Consider the following 22,868-nt stretch of genomic DNA (forward strand, 5'->3'; position numbering starts at 1 on the left):
AAAAGATACGATTTATAATCATCTAGATAGGAATAATATGATTAGGGATAGTCAGCATGGTTTTGTGAAGGGTAGGTCATGCCTCACAAACCGTATCGAGTTCTTTGAGAAGGTGACTGAACAGGTAGACGAGGGTAGAGCAGTTGATGTGGTGTATATGGATTTCAGTAAAGCGTTTGATAAGGTTCCCCACGGTCGGCTATTGCAGAAAATACGGAGGCTGGGGATTGAGGGTGATTTAGAGATGTGGATCAGAAATTGGCTAGTTGAAAGAAGACAGAGTGGTGGTTGATGGGAAATGTTCAGAATGGAGTTCAGTTACGAGTGGTGTACCACAAGAATCTGTTCTGGGGCTGTTGCTGTTTGTCATTTTTATAAATGACCTAGAGGAGGGCGCAGAAGGATGGGTGAGTAAATTTGCAGACGACACTAAAGTCGGTGGAGTTGTAGACAGTGCGGAATGATGTTGCATGTTTCAGAGGGACATAGAAAAGCTGCAGAGTTGGGCTGAGAGGTGGCAAATGGAGTTTAATGTGGAGAAGTGTGAGGTGATTCACTTTGGAAAGAATAACAGGAATGCGGAATATTTGGCTAATGGTAAGATTCTTGGTAGTGTGGATGAGCAGAGGGATCTCGGTGTCCATGTACATAGCACCCTGAAAGTTACCACCGAGGTTGAAAGGGTTGTGAAAAATGCCTATGGTGTGTTGGCCTTTATTGGTAGAGGGATTGATATCCGGAGCCATGAGGTCATGTTGCAGTTGTACAAGACTCTTGTACGGCTGCATTTGGAGTATTGCGTACAGTTCTGGTCGCCTCATTATAGGAAGGACGTGGAAGCTTTGGAGCGGGTGCAGAGGAGATTTACCAGGATGTTGCCTGGTTATGGAGGGAAAATGAGGAAAGGCTGATAGACGTGAGGTTGTTTTCATTAGAGAGAAGAAGGTTAAGAGGTGACTTAATAGAGGCATACAAAATGATCAGAGGGTTAGATAGGGTGGACAGCGAGAGCCTTCTCCCGCGGATGGAGGTGGCTAGCACGAGGGGACATAGCCTTAAATTGAGGGGTAATAGATATAGGACAGAGGTCAGAGGTGGGTTTTTTACGCAAAGAGTGGTGAGGCCGTGGAATGCCCTACCTGCAACAGTAGTGAACTCGCCAACATTGAGGGCATTTAAAAGTTTATTGGATAAGCATATGGATGATAATGGGATCGTGTAGGTTAGATGGCCTTTAGTTTTTGGACTTCCCATGTCGGTGCAACTTCGAGGGCCGAAGGGCCTGTACTGCGCTGTATCGTTCTATGTTCTATGTTGAGTTTGCATATTCTCCCCATGTTTGAGTGGGTCTGACCCCCACAACCCAAAGATGTGCAGGGTAGGTGAATAGAGCATGCTAAATTGCCCCTTGATTGATTGGGGGGGGGGGGAGTAAAAAATAATTGGATGCTCTAAATTTATTTTAAAAATATAGAAAATCTGAAATAAAACTAATGGGGGAAAGGAAGTGTCATTCTAGCTATACTTGGACGACAACTAAAATTTCATGCATCATACACTATTCATCGCCATTTTTGATCTTGCAAACACTTGTCAACCGGGAGGAACTGTGGAGCATTCTTCTCAAATTTGGATCCTGCAGAAATTCATCACCATCCTCTGTCTGCTGCACGATGACATTCAAGCCATAATCCTTGCCAACACATCTCCCACCGATCCAATACTAGTGAAAACTGGAGTCAAACAAGTCTGTGTCATTACATCAACGTTCTTCCATCTTCCATTGCTGGAACACTCCACCCTATCTTCATGATGCTCCCTACGAGAGTGGAGGTATTGTACAGGAGGAGAGCATAGTACTCAACCTACGATGCCTTCATTCCAGGATCAAGATTACCCCGATGCCTGTCATCGAAATGCAGTATATTGAAGACGCTTGTGTTTGCGTGCACTTGGAGGCTGAGCTCCAAACTATTGTGTCTCATTCATGAAAGCGTGGAAAGAATGGGCCTTAGGCTAAACAATTGGAAGACAAAGGTCCTCTACTAGCTTGCTCCCGCTGCGCACCACTGCTTTCCCCCACCCCCATCCAACACTCAGGATTGACAGCGAACCATTGGACAACGTCTCATAACCGAGAGCCTCTTCTCAGCAAAGGTGGACAGCAACAATGCAACTCAACATCGCCCCCAGTGTGCCAGCATATCCTTCGACCATTTGAGAAAATGCGTGTTTTATGACAAGACCTCAAACCCGGCACCAAGCTCATAGTCTGCAGGGCTAGAGTGCTACCTGCCCTCCTGTATGTGCCCGAGACATGGACAACGTACAGCAGACATCTTAAAACCTGGCGAAACATCACTAGCGATACCTCTGCAAATTTAATAGCAGGATAGGAGCTCCAATATCAATGTTCTCTCTCAGCCCAACATTTCAAGCATCAATTGGTTGTGGTCAATTAGCTACATTGGGTAGGCCACATCATCCGCATGCCTGACGCAAAACTGTCAAAACAAGATCTCTACATTAAGCTTTGTCACAGCAAGCGGTTACCAGGAGGGCAGAGGAAACATTTCAGGGACATCCTTAAAGCCTGAAAAAATGCAGTATTCCCACTGATTTGTGGAAGTCTCTTGCTCGAGACAACCCAAACTGAAGAACAAACATCTGTGAAGGTACCCCACCATTTTGAACGCCTCCAGCAGGTCCAGCTAGAGGCCAAGTGCAAACAGCAGAAGGAGTGCACCAAAATCCAAGCATCAAACACTGGTTAGGTGGATTGGTCACGCTAAATTGCCCTTGGTGTCCAAAAAGGTTAAGTGGAGTTACTGGATTACAGGGATAGGGTGGAGGTGTGGGCTTGAGTAGGGTGCTCTTTCCCAGGTTTGGTGCACACTCGATGGGCCGAATGGCGGCCTCCTGCACTGTACATTTTATGATTCTGAACACACTCTATGAATTTTGGAGACAAGTAATTGGTCTTTGCAGTTGGGATCAGAAGCCCTGCTGCAGATCATATTAAAGATCATAGATTCTTTTTCTTTTCTATAGAATCTGCTTTAATCCAAATGACTGTACAATTGCCTGCACAGTACACTCCAGAACAAGTGCTGTCTCCCAGTATTTTCAAAACCATGGGTTTATATAATCTTTCTGCTGATAAGATGCTCCACCTGCAAATTTTGAACATAAATGTTGATTTAAATGTGTGACTAAATGGCAAGACAAGCTGATTTGCCATCCAGCAACTGTAGATTTTAGAAATGATCAATTGTTAAGGATATGCGTTTCGAGACGAGCCTTGGGTGACTGTGTGGAGTTTGTACCGTTTCCCTGCGTATGCCCGGGTTTGCTCCCACAGTCCAAAGATGTGCAGGTTAGGTGGATTGGCTCGGCTAAGTTGCCTCTTAATGTCCAGGGATGTGCAAGTTAGTGGTTTACGGGGTTGCAAGGGGAGGGCAGGAGCCTGGTTAGGGTGCTCTTTCGGAGAGTTGGTGCAGACTTGATGGGCTGAATGGCCTCCTTCTGCACTGTAGGGATTTCTATGATTCTATGAGACACTTAAATAATCATCAAAAAGGCAGTATTTAAGCCAGTCCTGCCAAGATTTAATTTACGTCAAACTTTTTTAATACTCATTTTGCTCATGGGGACGGCACATTTTCACTTTCAAGTGCAGGGCTGAAGTGCAGCATAAATTAATTTCTCCTTTTGTATTTCTTGAATTGATTACATAGTATTGTGCTGGTTAGTTGTACATTATCATCCCTGTACAAAAGATGCATGTCCACAGCACCATATTATTATCATAAGGAGCAGAAGTCATTAAACTAATCTGAAAATAGAAGCTTCCTATCATCAGTTCTCCTACCACGGGTCACAAGCTTCAGCAACACCAAAATTTTTACTGTCAGGATAGGGGGCAATTTTTATTCTCTCTCATTAGACAATTTGACTAATGACTAGCTTTGACTGTGGAGCTATTCAGGGACCACGGACTTCCGTAAGGCACTTGGAGCCGTGTATAAAGACGGCCTCAGTTGGAATGGCACAGATGGCAAGCCCAAACGACAAAATAAACTACAATATGTCTTGGAGCTGCTGTCAGGCCAGAGCTTATTTGTCATGTCACAGCAATCTATTGGGTTGGGGAGCAGCAGCTCCCCTCATGGGCCTTGATGACTTCTACATACAGCATTGTGCTTCAGGTCCAATGGGTAGCAGCGAGAAGAAAAAAAAATAAACTGGTTCTCTGATATGGTTTTAACTAATTAGCCTGTGTAATTTCAAGGGGCTTAATTTTTATATGCAAAGTGGCAGGATGCAGTACATAAACTAATTTCAATTTGGGACTCCTGGAGCTATTAAACAAGCAGGGTTGTTGGTGCTAAGTAAACTGCCTGTTATTATACTTTTGTGTTCAGAAAGCTCCAATCAATAAACTCAGTTTTTTTTTTAGATTACTGAAGTAATGCCTTTTTTTTAAAAAACAGTTTAATTAGATTGCTGCTGATTGCAGTAGGATTGGTATCAGAAGCAGTTTACTGTAATCAAAATGCAAGGATATTAATCTAAAGTCATGCTCACTAGGAATTTTGTGTGATTTATGAACTAATGTTCATCACCCACAAGTTTTAAATATAGATTTTATTCAAAAAATATTTGTGGGCACAATCGTTTTTTGTCCTGATTTGCAGTCCAGTTGCTGGAGGCTGGGTATTGGTTGCACTGGATGATCTGTGGTGAATTTTTATGTTTCAATCATACTCTGTATGAATGATACAAGCTGTATTAAACACTTGCACCTTTCATTCCATTTAAAGCAGGTTCCACTGTTTTATTATACAGTTAGGCTAAAAAATATTAATAGGTGGCTTATGTGCTGAATTTCAATTTGACTGAAAACATTGCATAATGTATTGCCTCATTTAGAAGGCATTCCATCTTGCAGTATCATTCTATAGTTGACTTTCAAAATTAACAATTGTGTTTTTTTTTTTGCAAAGTGGCGTGGTAAGCCATTATTTCACTGAACTCTGTTAGAGAAAAGAGCCTTTTACTTGATAAACCAATCAAGTATATGTTCATTAAAGGTAATATAAAGAATGAGCCAGATTAGTGAGAATGCAGGGTTCAAATTCTATGTCAGAAATTGTGCAGTAAGTGGCTACTTAAAACTTTGACCCTGAATTTACGCTGTAGGAAACCAGCATATGAGTGTTTAATGCGTTTGTCTGAAATAATCGTCTCTGCTATTTTAACCGCGGCATTAACCCATTTGTGTTGAACTGATTACACCTCCATTAAAATAGTGCAGAGGGGAATTTCAAACTAACAGATCAAACATTCATACATTAATATCTCACAATTTAATTTTAGGACCAATGTCCTTTGCAATACCAGTGCCTTTATATTTAGGTAGAAGAAAAGGTCAACTTTTAAAGACTTCAATGTACAACATTGTTTTTACAAACAGTACTGATATTAATAAAGCTGTATTTGTTTTAATGAAATGCTGTAAATATACAGATCTATGACCCTCTACAGGCCAAAAAAAAGTCAATGAACGCACAACTGTAGATGAGAATTCTGCCCAAAGCTCAAAAAGCTAATAGGTTCTAACTTTTCGATGACAACCATGTATTTTGCACTTCATTGCACGCGAGACTGAGTGCAGGAATTTGTGACGCATTGCACTTGAAATCCTTCAGTCGATGTGTAGAATTTCTCTCTGTGTACAACAATAGAAGTGTTCAGTGCTGTGTGGAATTGTAACCCTCTGAGTACTGAAGAAGCAATTCATCTACACCTGGTAGCTAAACATGACAATGTTAGCATTTTTCATTTTACTGACATTACCATTAATAAAGCAATGATCCAAAAGTAGCTTTGCTGAGTCTGTTCTTTGCTTCCATCATTCATGACTATAATTTTACACTGCATCATTTTAAATTAAATAATGGAAAACACATTGCTTTTCATTGTTTACAATGTTCAGTAATCACATTTAAAGTAGTGTAACAGAGCTTTACGCCATTTGAAATTAAGGCTGGATTGGAAAACAATTAATAGCTCAGTGAGGCATGTTTGCATTTTTCTAGCTGCATTTATATTGAGTGGTTGGGCAAACAAGTTTGTCCAAATTATTAAAAAGGCAAAAGATACCAATTTTGGTAGGACTATATATTTAAAGAACTTGTTATATGATGAACAATATATGATTAGCAATATTGAATTTCTGTTTAGCATAATTTGGGGAAATAATTTCTAAATTTGAAGCTGAAATTATTTTTAGTACTTAGTTATAATTTTTATTTCACTCCGATCCCCCGGCTACAATTTATTATTAAATGTTATATACAATTAAATAAATTTTGCGCAACACAAGAGACAGATGACGGGTCATTTAGCCCAACTGTTCTGGACTGGTGTTTATGCTCCAGTTGAGACTTCTCACGCCCTACTTCAGCTGTTCCAATAAGTGTAATCTTCAATTTCTTTCTCTGTCACATATTTACCTGGTATGCCATTAAATGGACCCATGATATTCACATCAGTCACTCAGTGGCAGCAACGTCTAACCACTATTTTTACTTTTAGGACCCATAGTTTTGGACTTCCCCACAATTGAAGAATTTACTGGAATTGAATAATGCAAGGCAGAAAAATAGAAACATTCTGCACATAAAACTTTTGAACTGCGAATGTACTTTATGCTGTTAATGTCCAATGCCACAAGTGTATGCATGCAAATGTTGTGCTGCAGTTTTCCAAATATTTTGCAGAGTTAAAAATATTATGGTAAAAGAAACTATTGATGGGAGCTAATCAAAATTCTGGACTTCATGTTTCCAGATTTAATATTGTGTTGGTCCTAACAAGCTTCATCTTCCAAAGCAGATATCTTCCATTACTCCATCCCTGCCTTCTAAGCTATAGTTATTGATGATTTAAGTAACCCCAAAGAACTATGGTTCCTTTTTGGAGGGGCTGTCACACTGCATTTAATACTTGCACATCACCAAGCAGTTGCCTTGAAATCCTGATATTTTGTATTATGCATATAATGCTATTTGCTGTTTTATCTTTACCTTATTGCAGTCAGGGTAATGTGGATTATAGGCATTTCCCACTGATTCTCTTATTTCTTCAAAGTATTGGGATGCGAGTAAACCATTCAGCCCCTCAAGTCTGTTTCCCTATTCAGTCAATTTATGTGTGATTTGTACCTCAGCTACTTTTATCTGCTTTCTCTACATGCCCCTTGACCTCCTTAATTAACAAAAACCTGACACTCAGTTTTGGAAATTTCAGTTGACCCTTCATCCAGAGCTTTTTGGAGGAGAGAATTCTCCACTATGTATTCAAGCTTGAATTTTAGTGCCCTGGAATTTCCCTACCAGTATAACTGTACTTAACTAATCAAAGTGTTTTGTCATTGTAAACATCTTGATTCAACCTTCTAAACGGAATGGAATGCAAGCTAATTTATGCAACCTGTCATTCCAATTTAACCCTTTAAATCCTGGCACCTTCTGGTGAATTTCTGCTGTATCCTCTTCAGTAAGACGTCTGAAACTGGAAAGGTTAACTCAGTACATTTGCTGTCATGTTAAATGGAACCATATAATTGACTCCAGTACTCAAATGTATGAGAGCAGCGTGTGTGGGTGATGTTCATGTATTCTTCCAAACTACACCCAATCACCTGCTTGCAGATAGATGAATGTGCTCTATGGATCATCTTGGTAATGCACCAACCTTCTACCGCTCTCTATGATGTTTTACACAATCAGTTATGCTGCCAACCAGTAGAAAGGGCAGCCATCTGAATGGAAGGTAACTTCGGATAAAAATACTCTGTTCATATTTTTGTCTGCACTTCTGAACTGGTTAAAATAAATAGTTCCCTTCCATAGTGCCAATTCTGCTATATTCAAGTTTTTTAAAAAGCCATTAAAGAATTTCCTGTCGACTTGAATTTTGTACATGGTTTTTAAAAAGTTCAAGTTGCTGAATTTGTTGATCAAGGCGCAATGAACTATCTCTAAATGTATGGGTTTTTTTTCGTCAACAAAGACTGTTAAAATTTGACAGCCTTGACTTGCTGATTTCTATGTACACTCATTTCAGTGTGAGGTTACAGGATTAATAATACAGTTTCATGCTACTTGCCATTTTTAACCATGATCATTATGATAAAGGGCATATACTTAATTACAGCCCTGTTTAATTACAGCTGTGTTGAAGCTCATTTGTTTGGTAGAATGCTAATTAAAGTGGCGAGCCTGTGGCATGTCCTTATTTTCATCCTTTGTGCTAGGTGAATGAACTAACTGTAATGCACCATGTATTAGTGCTTTACTAAAATAATTACAAGTGCAAGCAGAATTCTGCTGGATAAGTCCCAATCATTAAAAACTTTTACTTTATCACTCTATTATTTTGCCCTGTTTACTGGTTCACCGACTTTTCACATTTTCAAGTCAACATTTAATGTCTTGTTTTACGTAGGATAAAATGGATCAAGTTACTGCATTGTGTAGAAAATAAATTCCGATAACTAATACGTAATAACGTAAAGTAAACTCTTCCGTTGTATCCTTAGGGGCTGGTTTAGTTCACTAGGCTAAATCGCTGGCTTTTAAAGCAGGCCAGCAGCACGGTTCAATTCCCATACCAGCCTCCCCGGACAGGCGCCGGAATGTGGCGACTAGGGGCTTTTCACAGTAACTTCATTGAAGCCTACTCGTGACAATAAGCGATTTTCATTTTCATTTCATTAGTGTGGCTCTCTGTTGCCTGCAGTTCCACTTCCGTAAAATTGGTTAAATCCAAATGCTGTATTACCTAGCAATATATTTTAATGAAGTTTAACCCAAAATTCAAGTAGCATTTGGTGCTAATTATACTTTATTCAGCTATACCTTACAGCGGGGGTCAGCAACCTGCCGAAATGGCATGTTGAGTCTTCGTTTATTCACTCTAATTTAAGGTTACTTATGCTAGTAACACATTTTAACATTTATAAGGCTTCAATGTATAATTACCATCATCTTACCAGTTAAGTGTAGTCCCTTGCTATTCCTGCTGATTTTTTCCAATATCCAATTCATATTTGGATACACACACACAGCATCTGATTGGTTCTAAAATTGCAGTGATTTCACCTACATTTTCTTCAGCCAACGGCGCTCTCCTGGCCGCTGTCATGCAGCTGCTGACCTTCGGGCAGCTCCAGCTTTCTGGCCGGCTTTTCAGAAACAAAATTGGAGCCACACTGCTGCCCAAAGGTTGGAAGCAGCAGCGCACCAACTCCGTGAAATTGACAATGACAGACCAGCTTTATAAAAATTGGAGCTCTCTGGTTCCAATTTGTTTTAAAGCCGGTCTGTGACTATGGCTTATCAGACTGGATGATCGTCTTGTCCGCAGTGCTACCCTTGGCACGGGTTGGCCAGTACCTGCCTTATACTCTACTAAGCAGAATATTCTACACGCAGTGAGCCTGTTGTTGAGGTGTGCATTTGGCAGTGTGATTTTGCTCTTGTTAGAATTAAGTGAGTAAACTTTTGTGATGACAACAGATCAGGCAAATCAGTGAAGTGGAAATTTTCAGTTAGCCAGTTTAACTGAAAGAACAAAACATCTTCCATTTTGGACAGTTGCTAGTCTTAAAGTTGACTGGTCAATTGTAGAAATAACACAAGTAACAGTGTGGTAAAGATCGTAGAATGAGGCCTCTAAGCAAAATATTTAACATGAATTATATAAAAAGCAGAAATTATTGAACTGATCCAATTCACGATTATGGGTGGAGGAAGCCAATGAGCGACACTTCAAGTTGGAGAGATTGAGAAATTCACCATCCATCTTGCACATTTGGGCCATGGTGCTTTTTCTGGAAATAGAAGCCTAATATTAGAACTAAGTTGTGTTGGATAGTTGCAGACATCCAGCTCTATTGTTCAATATGAAATTCTGGGGACATTTAGTCATTCCGCCATAAAAATCTTTTTGGGAGGAACTCAAACTCATAAATCATCAATGAAAGCTTTCGTGCTAGCCATCTAAAAGTGTGGCCTTTTCCCAATAATTCTTTTTAAATTCCTGGCTAATGAGTGCTTGAGGGATAAGCTTCATATGCAGGCGGTTACTTAATACATTGTTCTACAGTAGCATCATTAGTTTTTTGATAGGACTTGCATTACTTGAGATCTATGACTCTTGTCCACCTATCAAGATCATGGCACTTTCAATTGTTTTCTTTGTCATTTGACCTTATTAAGTGGCAATTAATAAATGTTTTGGCATATCGTGCTTTCGTTTATGAAGATTCCAGAGGGAAAGGACAGAAAAGTTAAGATGCAATATTTGAAAAAGTGATTTTTAGGAAAAAAAAGTGCTATATAATTTATAATCCTTACAAACCTAGTTTCTATCTACTTTGGAGTGACTTGGCAAATTATAATTCTCTTGAAATCTGGTGTTTGATTGTTGCAATATTGTAGAAGTGGCACCAACAGCTTAACATTTGGATAATACATGGATCATGCTGCTGTATAAACTGCAACTCCACATTTGATTATTGTCTGTAAATGGCCTGTATCTGATTTGATTTGAACAACTAGAAATGATCCGTTTTTTTAAAAAAAAATGTCAAGCTAACCATTCTGTCAATTTTTTTTAAATGTTTAAATCTATGAACAGAGGCTTGAACTAGTAAAAATCTAATATTTTTAAAACTGGGGTTTTCATTCATGGGATGTGGACATCGCTGGCTGGGCCAGCATTTAATGCACATCCCTAATTGCCCTTGAGCTGACTCACTTGCTAAGCCATTTCTGAGGGCATTTAAGAGTCAACCACATTGCTGTGACTCTGGAGTCACGTGTAGGCCAGTCCAGGTAAGGACAACAGATTTCCTTACCTAAAGAACATTAGTGAACCAGGTGGGTGTTTATGACGATTCACAATGGTTTTGTGACCATCATTAGATTTTTAATTTCAGATGGTTTTTATTGAAATCAAATTTCACTGTCTGCCGTGGTGGAATTTGAACCCAGAACTCCAGAACATTACCCTGGTCTCTGGATTACTAGGTCAGTGACAATATAATTATGCCACAATCTCCCCCTGCTATATAATAAATTACCTCCCTTTTAGGTGTGGTGGAAGCAGTCATTGGTTGTGTGTTTTAATGAAATATCTGATAGCTCAATATATTTAAATTAGAGATGTTTTTTCTGTGACTTACCTTATTTCAATACAGACCTGTGCTCAGTCAGTCTCAAACACAGGACCTTAATCAAGCATCATTAAGAATTAAGCACCTTTTTGTGTCTATTTCAGCAATGGATGGTGTGCCTTTCACGATTTCGGAGAAATTCTCCAGTGCAGTTGAAGCAGTAAGTGTTTACCTTTGACTAAAAACACTCTTCTTCTTTCAAAGCTGTGAGAAAAATTCCAAACTCAAGTTTTAATTTTCACCATTTATTAAAAACCACTTACAGACATATGCTGTAATATATGAGAATTATGAAGTATGATTTTATTAAAGAATACATGCTTTTTATGCAGTGGGATATCCACATTGGAGCTTCTGCATTTAGAGCAGGAAGTTGCCATCCATTACCTTCACTTAAACACTGAATCAATTGCAAAGACTGTAAAGCAGGAAGTTTTAATTTTGTGCTGCCCCTTTTTTTTTCAAATATGTTTGTGACTTTGAGTGGATCAGCTTTGCCATGTACGTAAAATGGCTGCTGTCCAGTGGCTTATTCCGTACTGTTTACCAAATCTAGTTGGGAGTGTTTGAGAGCGCACTAAATCTTAATTAAACAGCAGCTGTATCTCTGCTGGGTGCCAGAGTAACAAATATTGCTTTAAAAATATTAACGAAATCAACACCAAGTGAAAAGTGATATTAACAGTAGGGAAGATTGAGACAAGTTGAGTTATTAAGATGGTGGTAGCATAAGACAAATGTGTTGAGGGATATTTCAGTTTAAATTACGGCTTCATTTTAAATATTCTAGGATCTATAGAGATGGGAATCATTTTAAAGATGTTGTTACTACATTTTTTTATCATAGAGTTTTATAGCACAAAAAGAGGTCCTTCAGCCCATCATGACGATGCAGGCCATCAAACGCCTATCTATTGTAATTCCATTTTCCAGCACTTGGTGCGTTGAGGTTTATGCTGTGGCATTTCAAGTGCTCATCTAAATTCTTCTTATAATTTGTTGAAAAACATTAAATGACATTGCATTCTTTTGCTAAATATTATCCAACCTCAGTATTATTCTGTTATAAAGTTAATGTCTCAAGGTGCCTAATTATGAGCCTGTCCTACTGATGTATAATAAAATGAATGGATTGAAAATCATGGGTGGCATGTGTAAAGCTTTGGACAGGGAACACTGAAAACTAAGAATTTATAACAGCATATTTACTGGTTTTGAAATCTTCAGAGTGCAGATATTTTAGACCATAAAATAGTCTCCACTCTTGAAGCGGTTTCCATTGAGCAATAAATTATTTTACTAACGGTGTAAAGGTCACATCTTCAAAAAAAGCAATGAGATGGTCTGGTGCCAGATGAGAGAGGCTTGTGATTGGTGTGACCTCTGTCAATGTGGGGGAGTTGCACACTGTGTGCAGGCATTTTCTAGCACGCACCCCAAGGTGCTTTTCTTCGCATTTCAACTTTTCTTTCATATAATTGTGATATAGCTAAAAATCCACTTGATTTATTTTTGCACAATTTTAATCTAACATTGTGAAAGAGTATAACTCATAACCGTTATTTCTTGCCGTTTGGCTTCATCACTCTGTACACTTTTATGTTGAATGCATAGATAAGAATTACTGAAGCACAGAAGGAGGCCATTTATCCATTGTCTCTGCATCTGTTCTCTGAATGAGGCAGTTTACTTGGTTTCATTTCCCTCCTTCTCTCCATAGCCCTGCAATCTTCCTTTTCAGATAACAGTCTATTTCCCTTTTGAATGCTTTGATTGAACTTGTCGCCACCACACTACCAGGCAATGCATTCCAGACCGTAGCTTCTCATTCATGAAAAATCTTTTTCCTTGCATCACTTTTGCTTCATTTGCAAAATACCGTAAATCTGTGCCCTCTTGTTCCCAATCCTTACATGAGTGGGAACAGTTTATCCCTATCTTGGGAGAATTTGTAATGGCACAGAAAATGTATTTACAATCAATTTCTGTTGGAAAAAATGTATTATCAGCTAAACAGTAAATGCTGTAACTTGTTTGAGGGGCGGAAGATGGTATGTATTTGCAATGCTTTCATGTTTAAATGTCTATCACTTAGCAGTATAACTGTCAATAAGACCCGAAAGTATTTTAGTAATTCAATGTATTTACTTTGGAGATGCCAAGTTACTTGTAAACTCAAGCTTAAGCACAATTAATTGCTTTGAAGTGCCATAAAGAGAAGTTTCCAAATGGTGCTTGGGATCTAATGAAGTACATAATTGAAGTACTGCCCTCTTATTGCTCTCCTAAAGTCCATTCTGTCCCCCTTTTCTTTCTCATCTACATGTTACTCTAAGCAACAACATGGCTAGGCACAGGCTCTACTTCTATATTTTTGTTGGCAAAACCTCTCCTCACTATTTTCCTTCATGCCACAATCATTCTCGAGTGCCTGTTGGATGCACAGTTATGGGAGAAACTGAATTTCCTCCAATGAAATGTCACAAAGGCCAAGCCAATGTTTTCAGCTTCCTTATTGCTGACTCTATTCCCCCCACACCAACCTCCCTCATTGCTGACTCCAGCCCCCCATCTCACTCGAGCTGAATCAGATATTGACCAATGTTAGCATCCTGGTCAAAACCTCCCTCCCCAGCAGCACCTACACACCACATGGACAGCAGCGGTTCAAGATGGGGGCTCACCACCACCTTCTCAAGGACAATTGGCGATGGGTAACATGTGCTGGCCTTGCAAGTGATGTGCAAATCCCACGAACAAATAAAAAATTAACATATCTTCGCCAGCAAGTCCATTTATTTGCACCTTTTTAACATTGGCCAGTATCCCTACTTTGTGGGCACAGACGGGAAAGTGGAGTTGAGACAAAGTCAGCCAAAATCATACTGAATTGCAGAGCAGACTCGAGGGGCGTATGGTCCGATCTTGCTCCTATTTCTTGTGTTCTTACCCCACTGCTGCCAAAACGCTTATCCAAACTTTTGTCAACTGTAGGTTCTTGTTTATTTTTCATTCTCGTTTATTTTTCACCTTGTTCACCAGCCTCTGAATTTCCAAATGTCGCACTCTCAACTCATCCAAATTTCTTCTGCCCACAACTTACCTTTGCTCTTGGTTCTACTCACGCTTTGTCCTTTTCTTTACTGACCTCCTATCTCCCCACATAGATAATTTAGAATCTTAACCCTCAAATCAAATCCCTCCAAACTCTCACCTTCAATATCTTTGCGATTTCCGCACATTTTCTGCCAAGTCTTCCAACCCTCTGATTCTGAGCGTATGCTCAACTCTTCTCTCCTTATCTGTTAAAAAGCCTCTCAGTTTTGGATTGAACCCTTTTTAGCTGTATGCTCTTGCATTCCCTTACTGAAGTTCCTGGTCATACAGTTTTACAGTACAGAAAGAGGCAACTCGGCCCATTGCACCTGCGACAGCCATCAAGCACCTATCTAATCCCAGCTTGTGGTCTGTAGCCTTGCATGCTATGGTGTTTCAAGTGCTCATCTAAGTGCTTCTTAAATGTTGAGAGTTTCTGCCTTTACCATCAGTGATTCCCACCACCCTTTGGGTTAAAACGTTTTTCCTCAAATCCCCTCTAAATCTCCTGCCTCTTACCATACGTCTCTGCTTCCTAGTTGTTGAACCCTCTATTAAGGGGAAAGGTTTCTTCCTATCTACCCTATCTATGTCCGTCATGATTTTGTACACCTCAATCAGGTTCCCCCCTCAGTCTTCTCTACTCTTGAGGAAAACAACCGCAGCCTAACCAGCTGCTCTTCATAGCTGAAACGCTCCAGCCCAGGCAATCTCCTGGTGAATCCCTTCTGCAGCCTCTCTAGTACAATCACATACTCTCAATCTCGCATCTTGTTTAAAATTTTCTGAAAACCATTGCTTTTACTTAGCTTCTGTTTAATTCTCCTTTCTCCCCAAACATTTGAGCCCTTTTTTCCCCTCTGTGAAGTATTTTGGGATGCTCCTCTATCTAGGATGCTAAACAAATGCAAGTCTAGATGGTATTGAGCAGAACACAGCACTCAATAGAGAAGTATCTCATCTAATTGATTTGTAAAGTAAAATTTTAGATTGGCGTTTAAGGATGAGTAAAATATGTAAGACTTTTTGAATAGAAAACTGTGAGAAACTTAAGTCATGAATCCTATGCATCCATGCATAAAATGATTGGTTGTAATCATAGGTTTTTGTCTGTCAAATAACCTTTGTTTGATAGCAGTGATTTATCAAAATTAATGTTAGCTATAATTTTATGTTCTTGGGAGTTGTCTTGGATTTTGTTAACACCTCAGTTTTGATCTTTGAATTTGATTTCAGGTGCAACCAGTTGAGTTAATGGACATAACAATCAAATCGTTGGCTGAAATAGAAAGAGAAGTAAGTATTTATTTGTAAATCACCTGGAAATACAAATTAATATTTACACATAATGAAAATGGACATCAACCAGTCAGGGGTAAACCACTTGTTAAGGTGTTCACCCACCAACGTGCGTGGACCTTCTTTTGAACCAATTCCATTGTCAGTCACACTCTTGACTGTTATGCAGTCGCGCATTTCCCTATTTATGTTTGTCCTTTTACTGCAATATGTCTGGTGGACTGGTAACTTTGCCAGAGCGTCTGTATTGTAAAAATAGCTAGTCCTATATTTCATCTGTTTGCAGAGTCTTACCATTGGATCATGGGTCTTTCACTGTGACTGTTAAGAATAACGTTTGTTGGTGTCGTTTACTGATGTGTGAAATCTGCTGCAAACTGAGCAAAAGTGTTGTTCATGCCAACTTTTTCACTGGAAGACACGTGGCAAACTTGATCTTTTACAAGCACAAACTAAGCTGGAGCTTCAGATATCCCCCAAATAAATTTTTCAATTCAGGGGCAGAAAAATCTCTACTTTTAAGTAGAGATCCAGGATGTACTGGTCAGGCAATGTTCTATCTCGTTGGAAGATAATTAGGTCACTGAAATTCATAAAAACCCTTTGCAGATACTTTGGTGTCCGCAACACCAAATGTTCTCATGCTTTACAGATGCACAGGTCGGGTTGTCCTGTACCATATCTCCAGAGCTGCGAGCCTAAAGGAGACTGTTGGACATGAAACACACAATGGTACATTTTAAAGCTATAATGAATGCAGTGGCATTCGTTCTGAAGCACCAAATGCCTATATAATTATATTTTAAAAACTGAATATAATGACACGCCATTAGGAACAAATGGTTGCTGAAATTTTCTTACAAAAGCACAGACAGTTAGATCCTATCGATCTCCAAGAGCATGAACTTCTTTTCTGTCTTCCTTTTATGTTATGTGGAATACCTCAATGGTAGCATTCTGGCCTCAGACTCAAAGCTGTATGTTCACACACCAATCCGGAGATTTGAGTACATAATCTGGGTTGATACTCCATCGCAGTACTGAGGAATTTCTGTGCTGTTGAGGATCTGGGTTTCAGCTGAGACATTGATTCGAAGTTGCATCTGTCGTCTCAAATGAACATAAACATTTCATTGACACAAACTAATGAAGAACAGGGAAGCTCTCCCTGTGTTTTGGCCAATGTCTATGTCACAATTAGCATCGAAAAGATGGTAATCTGGTCATGTACCTCAATATTATTCGTCAAACCTCGCAGTAACTATGATGTCGAAATGTCGGCCTTGGACTGAGGTGGCACAGTAAGAAGCCTTGCAACACCAGGTTAAAGTCCAACAGGTTTGTATTTTTTGTAGCGCAGCTCCTTCCTCCGGTGAGGAAGGAGCTGCGCTCCGAAAGCTCGTGATTCACAGTGGTTAGCACTACTGCTTCTCAGCGTCAAGGACCCGGGTTCGATTCCCGGCTTAAGTCGCTGTCTGTGCGGAGTCTGCACGTTCTCCCCGTGTCTGCACAGGTTTCCTCCGGGTGCTCTGGTTTCCTCCCACAAATCCCGAAAGACGTGCTGTTAGGTGAGCTGGACATTCTGAATTCTCCCTCTGTGTACCCGAACAGGAGGCGGAGTGTGGCGACTAGGGGATTTTCACAGTAACTTCATTGCAGTGTTAATGTAAGCCTACTTGTGACAATATTAAAGATTATGAAAAGAAAAAACCCAATTTAAATTAACAATCGACAGCAATTAATGAAAGAAACAAAAGGTTGCCATCTATGATGACATTTCTCAGTAGATACTCTAATGATATATTTAATCTTCTCGAAATGAAGAAAAGACATTAAGTTTTCTAACCAGAATGAAGCAGTGGGTGGTTTGGGCAACGCCAAGTTAATAGAATCCACCTGCAGGCTATTAAGGAAGCAAATGCAATGACGTCTGCCTTAATCTTAGTAAAATTGGCCAGTTCAGGTGGGACTCCAAATATGGCTATCAAAGGACACGGCTGCAATCAATAGCTAAAACTTTGGCCATAAAAACCAGCGAGCTTCGAGCATGACCAGAAGATGTGGGTATAGTCCGCAGCTCCTCTGGTCAAGCCCAAGATCCGCTTCCCAGTCATTTATCTTGTAAAGAGGGGAGGGATTAGAGGATGGCATGAGATCATTCAATCTTGGAATAAACTGTGAGTTTGAGGCAGAGATGGAGTCCCTTCCAATAATGTATTTGGAGATAGCTGAAGAAAGGATCAGCAATGAAAGCGAACATAACTGTGGGCCTGAAAATAGTGGTAAAGATTAGGTTGGGTTGAATTTGGCTGCAAAATCGTTTAAGCTGGCAAAGGATCCATTGACACAGATATCAGTAAAACGCTCAAGTCCTCTCTCCCTCCAAAAAGCAAACACTGAGTCAAGCTTTGGAGGCAAGAAAAAGTTGTTACAAATGGCGGCCGTAAGTGAAGGAGCGGTGAGTTTAACCGTTGACAAAATTGTTTCCATATTTTTAAAATGGAAATTACAATGGGAATCGATGTGTATTTAAGGAGAGTAGGGACAGCGGGGCACAACTTAAAGGCAGGACGAGAGGATGAGCAGTAGGAATCCACTTCCATAAGGCACCAATTCTTCTCTGGATTAATGACACTATATTAAAATCTTATGAATATTGGCAACCCGACAATAATACAGTAGGTTAGGTAATGCAAGCCAACCACCCCATCTCCCTCTCTGAAGTAACGCTCCATGGGTTCTCAGAGTCCTGCCTGCCTAAATAAATGTTGATATCAACTTATTTACCATAGCAAAAATTGATTTCAGAAAGAAGATGGGGCGACATTGAAAAAGAAACAAGAACCTGGGTAGAATATTCATCTTTATAGATCGAATTCTGCCAGCCAAGGAAAGAGGCAAACTATCCCAGTGCTGTAAATCTGCCTTGATTTTGGTGACCAGGCTAAAAAAGTTTGTTTTATGATGAGTCGCAAGAGAGTGTGTTATGTTCACACCCAAGAAAGTGGAAACCAGCAATAGATAAATGAAACGGCAAAGCTCCTGCAAGACTCTGTTTGAGTGGGAAACATTCATTTTTGTTGATGTTCCATTTATAGTCAGCAAATGGGTCAAAGGTGCTCAGAATATTCATTATGTCATCATCAGAGGGTTAGTGATATATAAAAGGAGATCACCAGTCTATAAGGACACCTGGGGCGAAATTATCCGACCCCCAGCAGGGTCGGAGAATCGCCGGGGCTGCTGAAAATCCCGCCCCGCCATGTCCAGAATTCTCCCACCCGCAAAACCTCGGCGTGCTGCCAATCCCGCCCCAAGCCTCGGAGAATGGCGGGGGCCGGCAGGCGGCTACGGGTTTCTGTGCTGCCGTTATTCTCCAGCCCGGATGGGCCGAAGTCCCGCTGCTGAGAGGCCTCTCCCGCTGCTGTGGTTTGAACCACCTCTGTGCCGGCTGGATCGGCGGCGCGTGCAGGGTCCTGGGGGGGGGGGGGGAGGGGGCGGGTGATCGGACCCTGGGGGGTGCCCCCATGGTGGCCAGGCCCACGATCGGGGCCCACCGATCGGCGGGCGGGCCAGTGCCGTGGGGGCACTCTTTTTCTTCCGCCTCAGCCACGGCCTCCACCATGGCGGAGGCGGAAGAGAATCCCCCAGCGTGCATGCGCCGGTGGTGATGTCAGCGGCAGCTGACACACCGGCGCATGTGCGATCCGGCGAAGGCCTTTCACCCGGCGGCGGGCGTCAAAGGCCGTTGTTGCCGGTTTTGGCGCCAGTCGGTGTGGTGCCAACCGCTCTGGCGCGGGCCTAGCCCCTTAATGTGAGGGCTTGGCCCCTAAAGGTGCGGAGAATTCCGCTCCTTTGGGGAGGCCCGACGTCGGAGTGGTTGGCGCAACTCCGCTACTCCAGGAGCCCCCGCCCCGCCGGGTAGAGGAGAATTTCGCCCCTGGTGCTCCATGCCATCTCAGTGGATATGCTTACAGTGTTGATGACTAAGTCTATGGACAAGGGTTCTATCACCAGGGCAGAAAGGAGTGGAAACCAAGGGCACCCTTGCCAGGTTCCTCTGGATAGAAGGAAGTGCCTGAATACAGAGAGTTAGTGTGCACACTTGCGATGGGGCAGGTATAGAGAAGACAAAACCAAGAAATACATTTTGAGACAAACCCAAATTTATCCAAAATTGTAAACAAATAATTCCACTCCGCACAATGGAAGGCCCTCTCCATATCCAGAGAAATAACAATTTCAGGGTACGTCATGGCTGTTTCTGGAAAGAATAATGTCAAGAAGGCGACGTACATTGGAGAATAATTGTTGCCCTTTCACAAAGCCAGTTTGGTTATCTGATATTATGCCAGGAATACATGGGTCTAAATGGCCTGCCAACACCTCAGCCAACAACTTTACGTCAATACTTAAGAGAGAGCCCGGTACGAGCCATATTTCACAAGGTCTCTGACTTTTTTGAGTATGAGCGAGATGGAAGCTTGAGTCAGTGTTGGGGGCAGAGAACCCTGAGATAATGAGTTATTAAACATATCTAGTAATAAGGCAACAAGTTGAGCTGAGACCTTTATACAAAAGTCAATCGGAAAGCCACCAGGGCCCAGGGTTGATTTAATGTGGTTTGTTATCTCTTCCAGCCACAAAGGAACCTCCAAGTCTCTGTTCAAATCAGCGTGGATGTCCAAATTATTTTTGCGATGCTGTCTGGGGGGGCGGGGGGGGGGGATTTATAATGGTTACAGTAAAAAGAAGCAAAGATAGAGTTACTATCAGAGGGGTCAGTAGTAACATTATGGGAGGAGTTGTAGACTAGGGAGATGAGCCAAGAAGCTGACTGCCGCCTGCATTGGTGGGCCAGAAGGCAGCCAGCCTTGTCCCCATATTCATAAAACTTCCCAGATACTCAGCATTTATTTGTGAAAAGTAAGTCAAATTCAGTCTGAAGTTTTAACCTGTCTCCATTTAACTCAGAAATGGGACTAATGGAATATTGACGGTCAGTTCCCAAATTCTTGTGTTTTCATTTTCTTTGCTTGATAATGTATTCTTTTTTTAAAAAAAGTAGTTGATGCGTGAGTAAGCCTGATGGATATGCAGAAGTAGGAAAAGTTCCTCGTGGCCAACGCAACCCATTTGAGTTATAAATTTGGAGAGCCTGGCCACACCAGAGGTGGTGAAAGTCTTTGGGCTTGAGCGGTCTAGCTCTGAATCTGTGACACAATTTAGATCCCCTCCAAAAATAAGATGGTGGATGTCTAGGTTGGGAAGGGAGGATAGAAGTAATGTAATCAATTTTGTAATATCCCATTTAAGATCATAGACATTAACCAACACGACAAGGATTGAGAAAGTGTGCCACTGACTATTGTGTAACACTCTCCTGGATCTGCAATTATATTTAAGGGGTCGAACTACATTCTATTGTTGATCAAAATTGCCGTTCCCCCTAGCTGTTGGAATGAAACACTTAGCCGACTCAAGTTCGACGTAATCTAGTGCAGTGTTTTCCAAACTTTTTTTCCCCGGGATCCACTTTGCCAGTCGGTCGACCATCGCATCCAATGCCGGCCAACCTTCGCGACACACGCTACATTCGGTTACCTTTAATGCAAAAGGGGTACCTCACTTGAATCAGGTTCAAAGGAGGAGAGGACAATGCACATATGAAATGAATGAAAATCGCTTATTGTCACGAGTAGGCTTCAATGAAGTTACTGTGAAAAGCCCCTAGTCGCCACATTCCGGCGCCTGTTCGGGGAGGCTGTTACGGGAATCGAACCGTGCTGCTGGCCTGCCTTGGTCTGCTTTCAAAGCCAGCGATTTACAGCCCCTGTACTGATGCCGCACTCACCCAAGTACCAGGTGCAGTTTTCGGCCAGTTCCTTTGTGTCCATCTTTAGTGACCCCAAGTGTAGGCAACAATGTCCAGATATTGAAAGCTCATAGTTACCAGTCAATACCTCCATAAAATCTACCAGGGCAACCAACCCAGTCAGGTATTAAGTATGCACCGCTGTAGGAAAGAATCCATCTCATCTGGCATGTCGAAGAAGTGGGCTAAATCACTGGCTTTTAAAGCAGACCAAGCAGGCCAGCAGCACGGTTCGATTCCCGTACCAGCCTCCCCGGACAGGCGCCGGAATGTGGCGACTAGGGGCTTTTCACAGTAACTTCATTGAAGCCTACTCGTGACAATAAGCGATTTTCATTTCATTTCAAAATAGGTATGTGTGTGTTGATTCTGAACAAGGACGGGTAAATTAATTGAAAGTTAGCAATGATTCTACAGCCATTTTTAAATCAAATTCATGCAAGTTGCATTGGAATGGATTCTAGGGAGACTGAGAAGAAAATAAATAAAGCTGAAGGCTTGATGGTAGATGATTTTTAGTTTGGAAATCCAGTTTCTTCAAGTAAAACTGAGCGCCTATTGTTGCAAATACCTGAAAGAAGCTCCAACTCCCCTGGTGTGTAATGCTATTACATCTTAATTATGAATGTCATTCATGATTGACAGGTAACTCTGTAAACAATTCAGCTTTCAGCACAGTCACATTTATTGAATGAACCAAAATCTGCCTTCCAATGTGTATGAAAATGTACACGGCGTTTTTGCAAGATGTGCAGAAACACACCTGACATTCCTTTGCCTTAAAACAATTCTGCAGAATTGTTATTTTTAACTGAAGCACACTGCCCACTGTCCGGTTTTGCTGATTTACATCTTGTTTAGTTCAATGCTAGCACTCGTGCATCAAATCCATTCTGGAGACTTTAACATATAATCTAGGCTAACTCTACAGTGCAGAACTGAGGTAGTGCTGCACTCTTGGTAGGTGCTATCTTTCAGATGAGAAATTAAACTGAAAGTTCTATCTGTCACACAGATAAACAGTAAAGATCTTGTGGCATAATTCAGATGACTTCCCTGGGTATTGTGAATAGCGTTTATCCCTCGACCGGCACCACTAGATAGAATTATATGGCCTTTTATCTCATGGCTATTTGTGAAACTTTATGTAAGTCAGCTGTTGCATTTCCCCAAGTTGCAATAGTCACGACACTACAAAAGTGCTTCATTGGTTGTGAAGAACTTGTGTCAAGAAATCCGCAGATTGTGCCTGCGAGAGTGTCTTAAAACCCCAAAGGAAAACTTGAAACCCTGGTTCTTAGTGGTGTATTTTTGTTTGGAATAGTGGGAGGAAGCATGTACAACCCAGTG

At 41.1% G+C, this 22,868-nt stretch overlaps 1 protein-coding gene across 9 annotated transcripts in view; it reads left to right on the top strand.

Moving 5' to 3' along the window:
- The window catches only part of LOC119955409 (multivesicular body subunit 12B-like), a 185,960-nt gene that overhangs the window by 109,972 nt on the left and 53,120 nt on the right, over positions 1-22,868 (top strand). For all 9 annotated transcript variants that reach the window (XM_038781497.1, XM_038781498.1, XM_038781495.1 and 6 more), the window contains 2 exons: positions 11,353-11,408; positions 15,581-15,640. In XM_038781497.1, the coding sequence (XP_038637425.1) occupies positions 11,353-11,408; positions 15,581-15,640 (116 nt within the window). The remainder of the gene's footprint in view (positions 1-11,352; positions 11,409-15,580; positions 15,641-22,868) is intronic.

Source organism: Scyliorhinus canicula, chromosome 21, assembly GCF_902713615.1.
Source record: "Scyliorhinus canicula chromosome 21, sScyCan1.1, whole genome shotgun sequence".
Classification (NCBI taxonomy): Eukaryota; Metazoa; Chordata; class Chondrichthyes; order Carcharhiniformes; family Scyliorhinidae; genus Scyliorhinus; species Scyliorhinus canicula.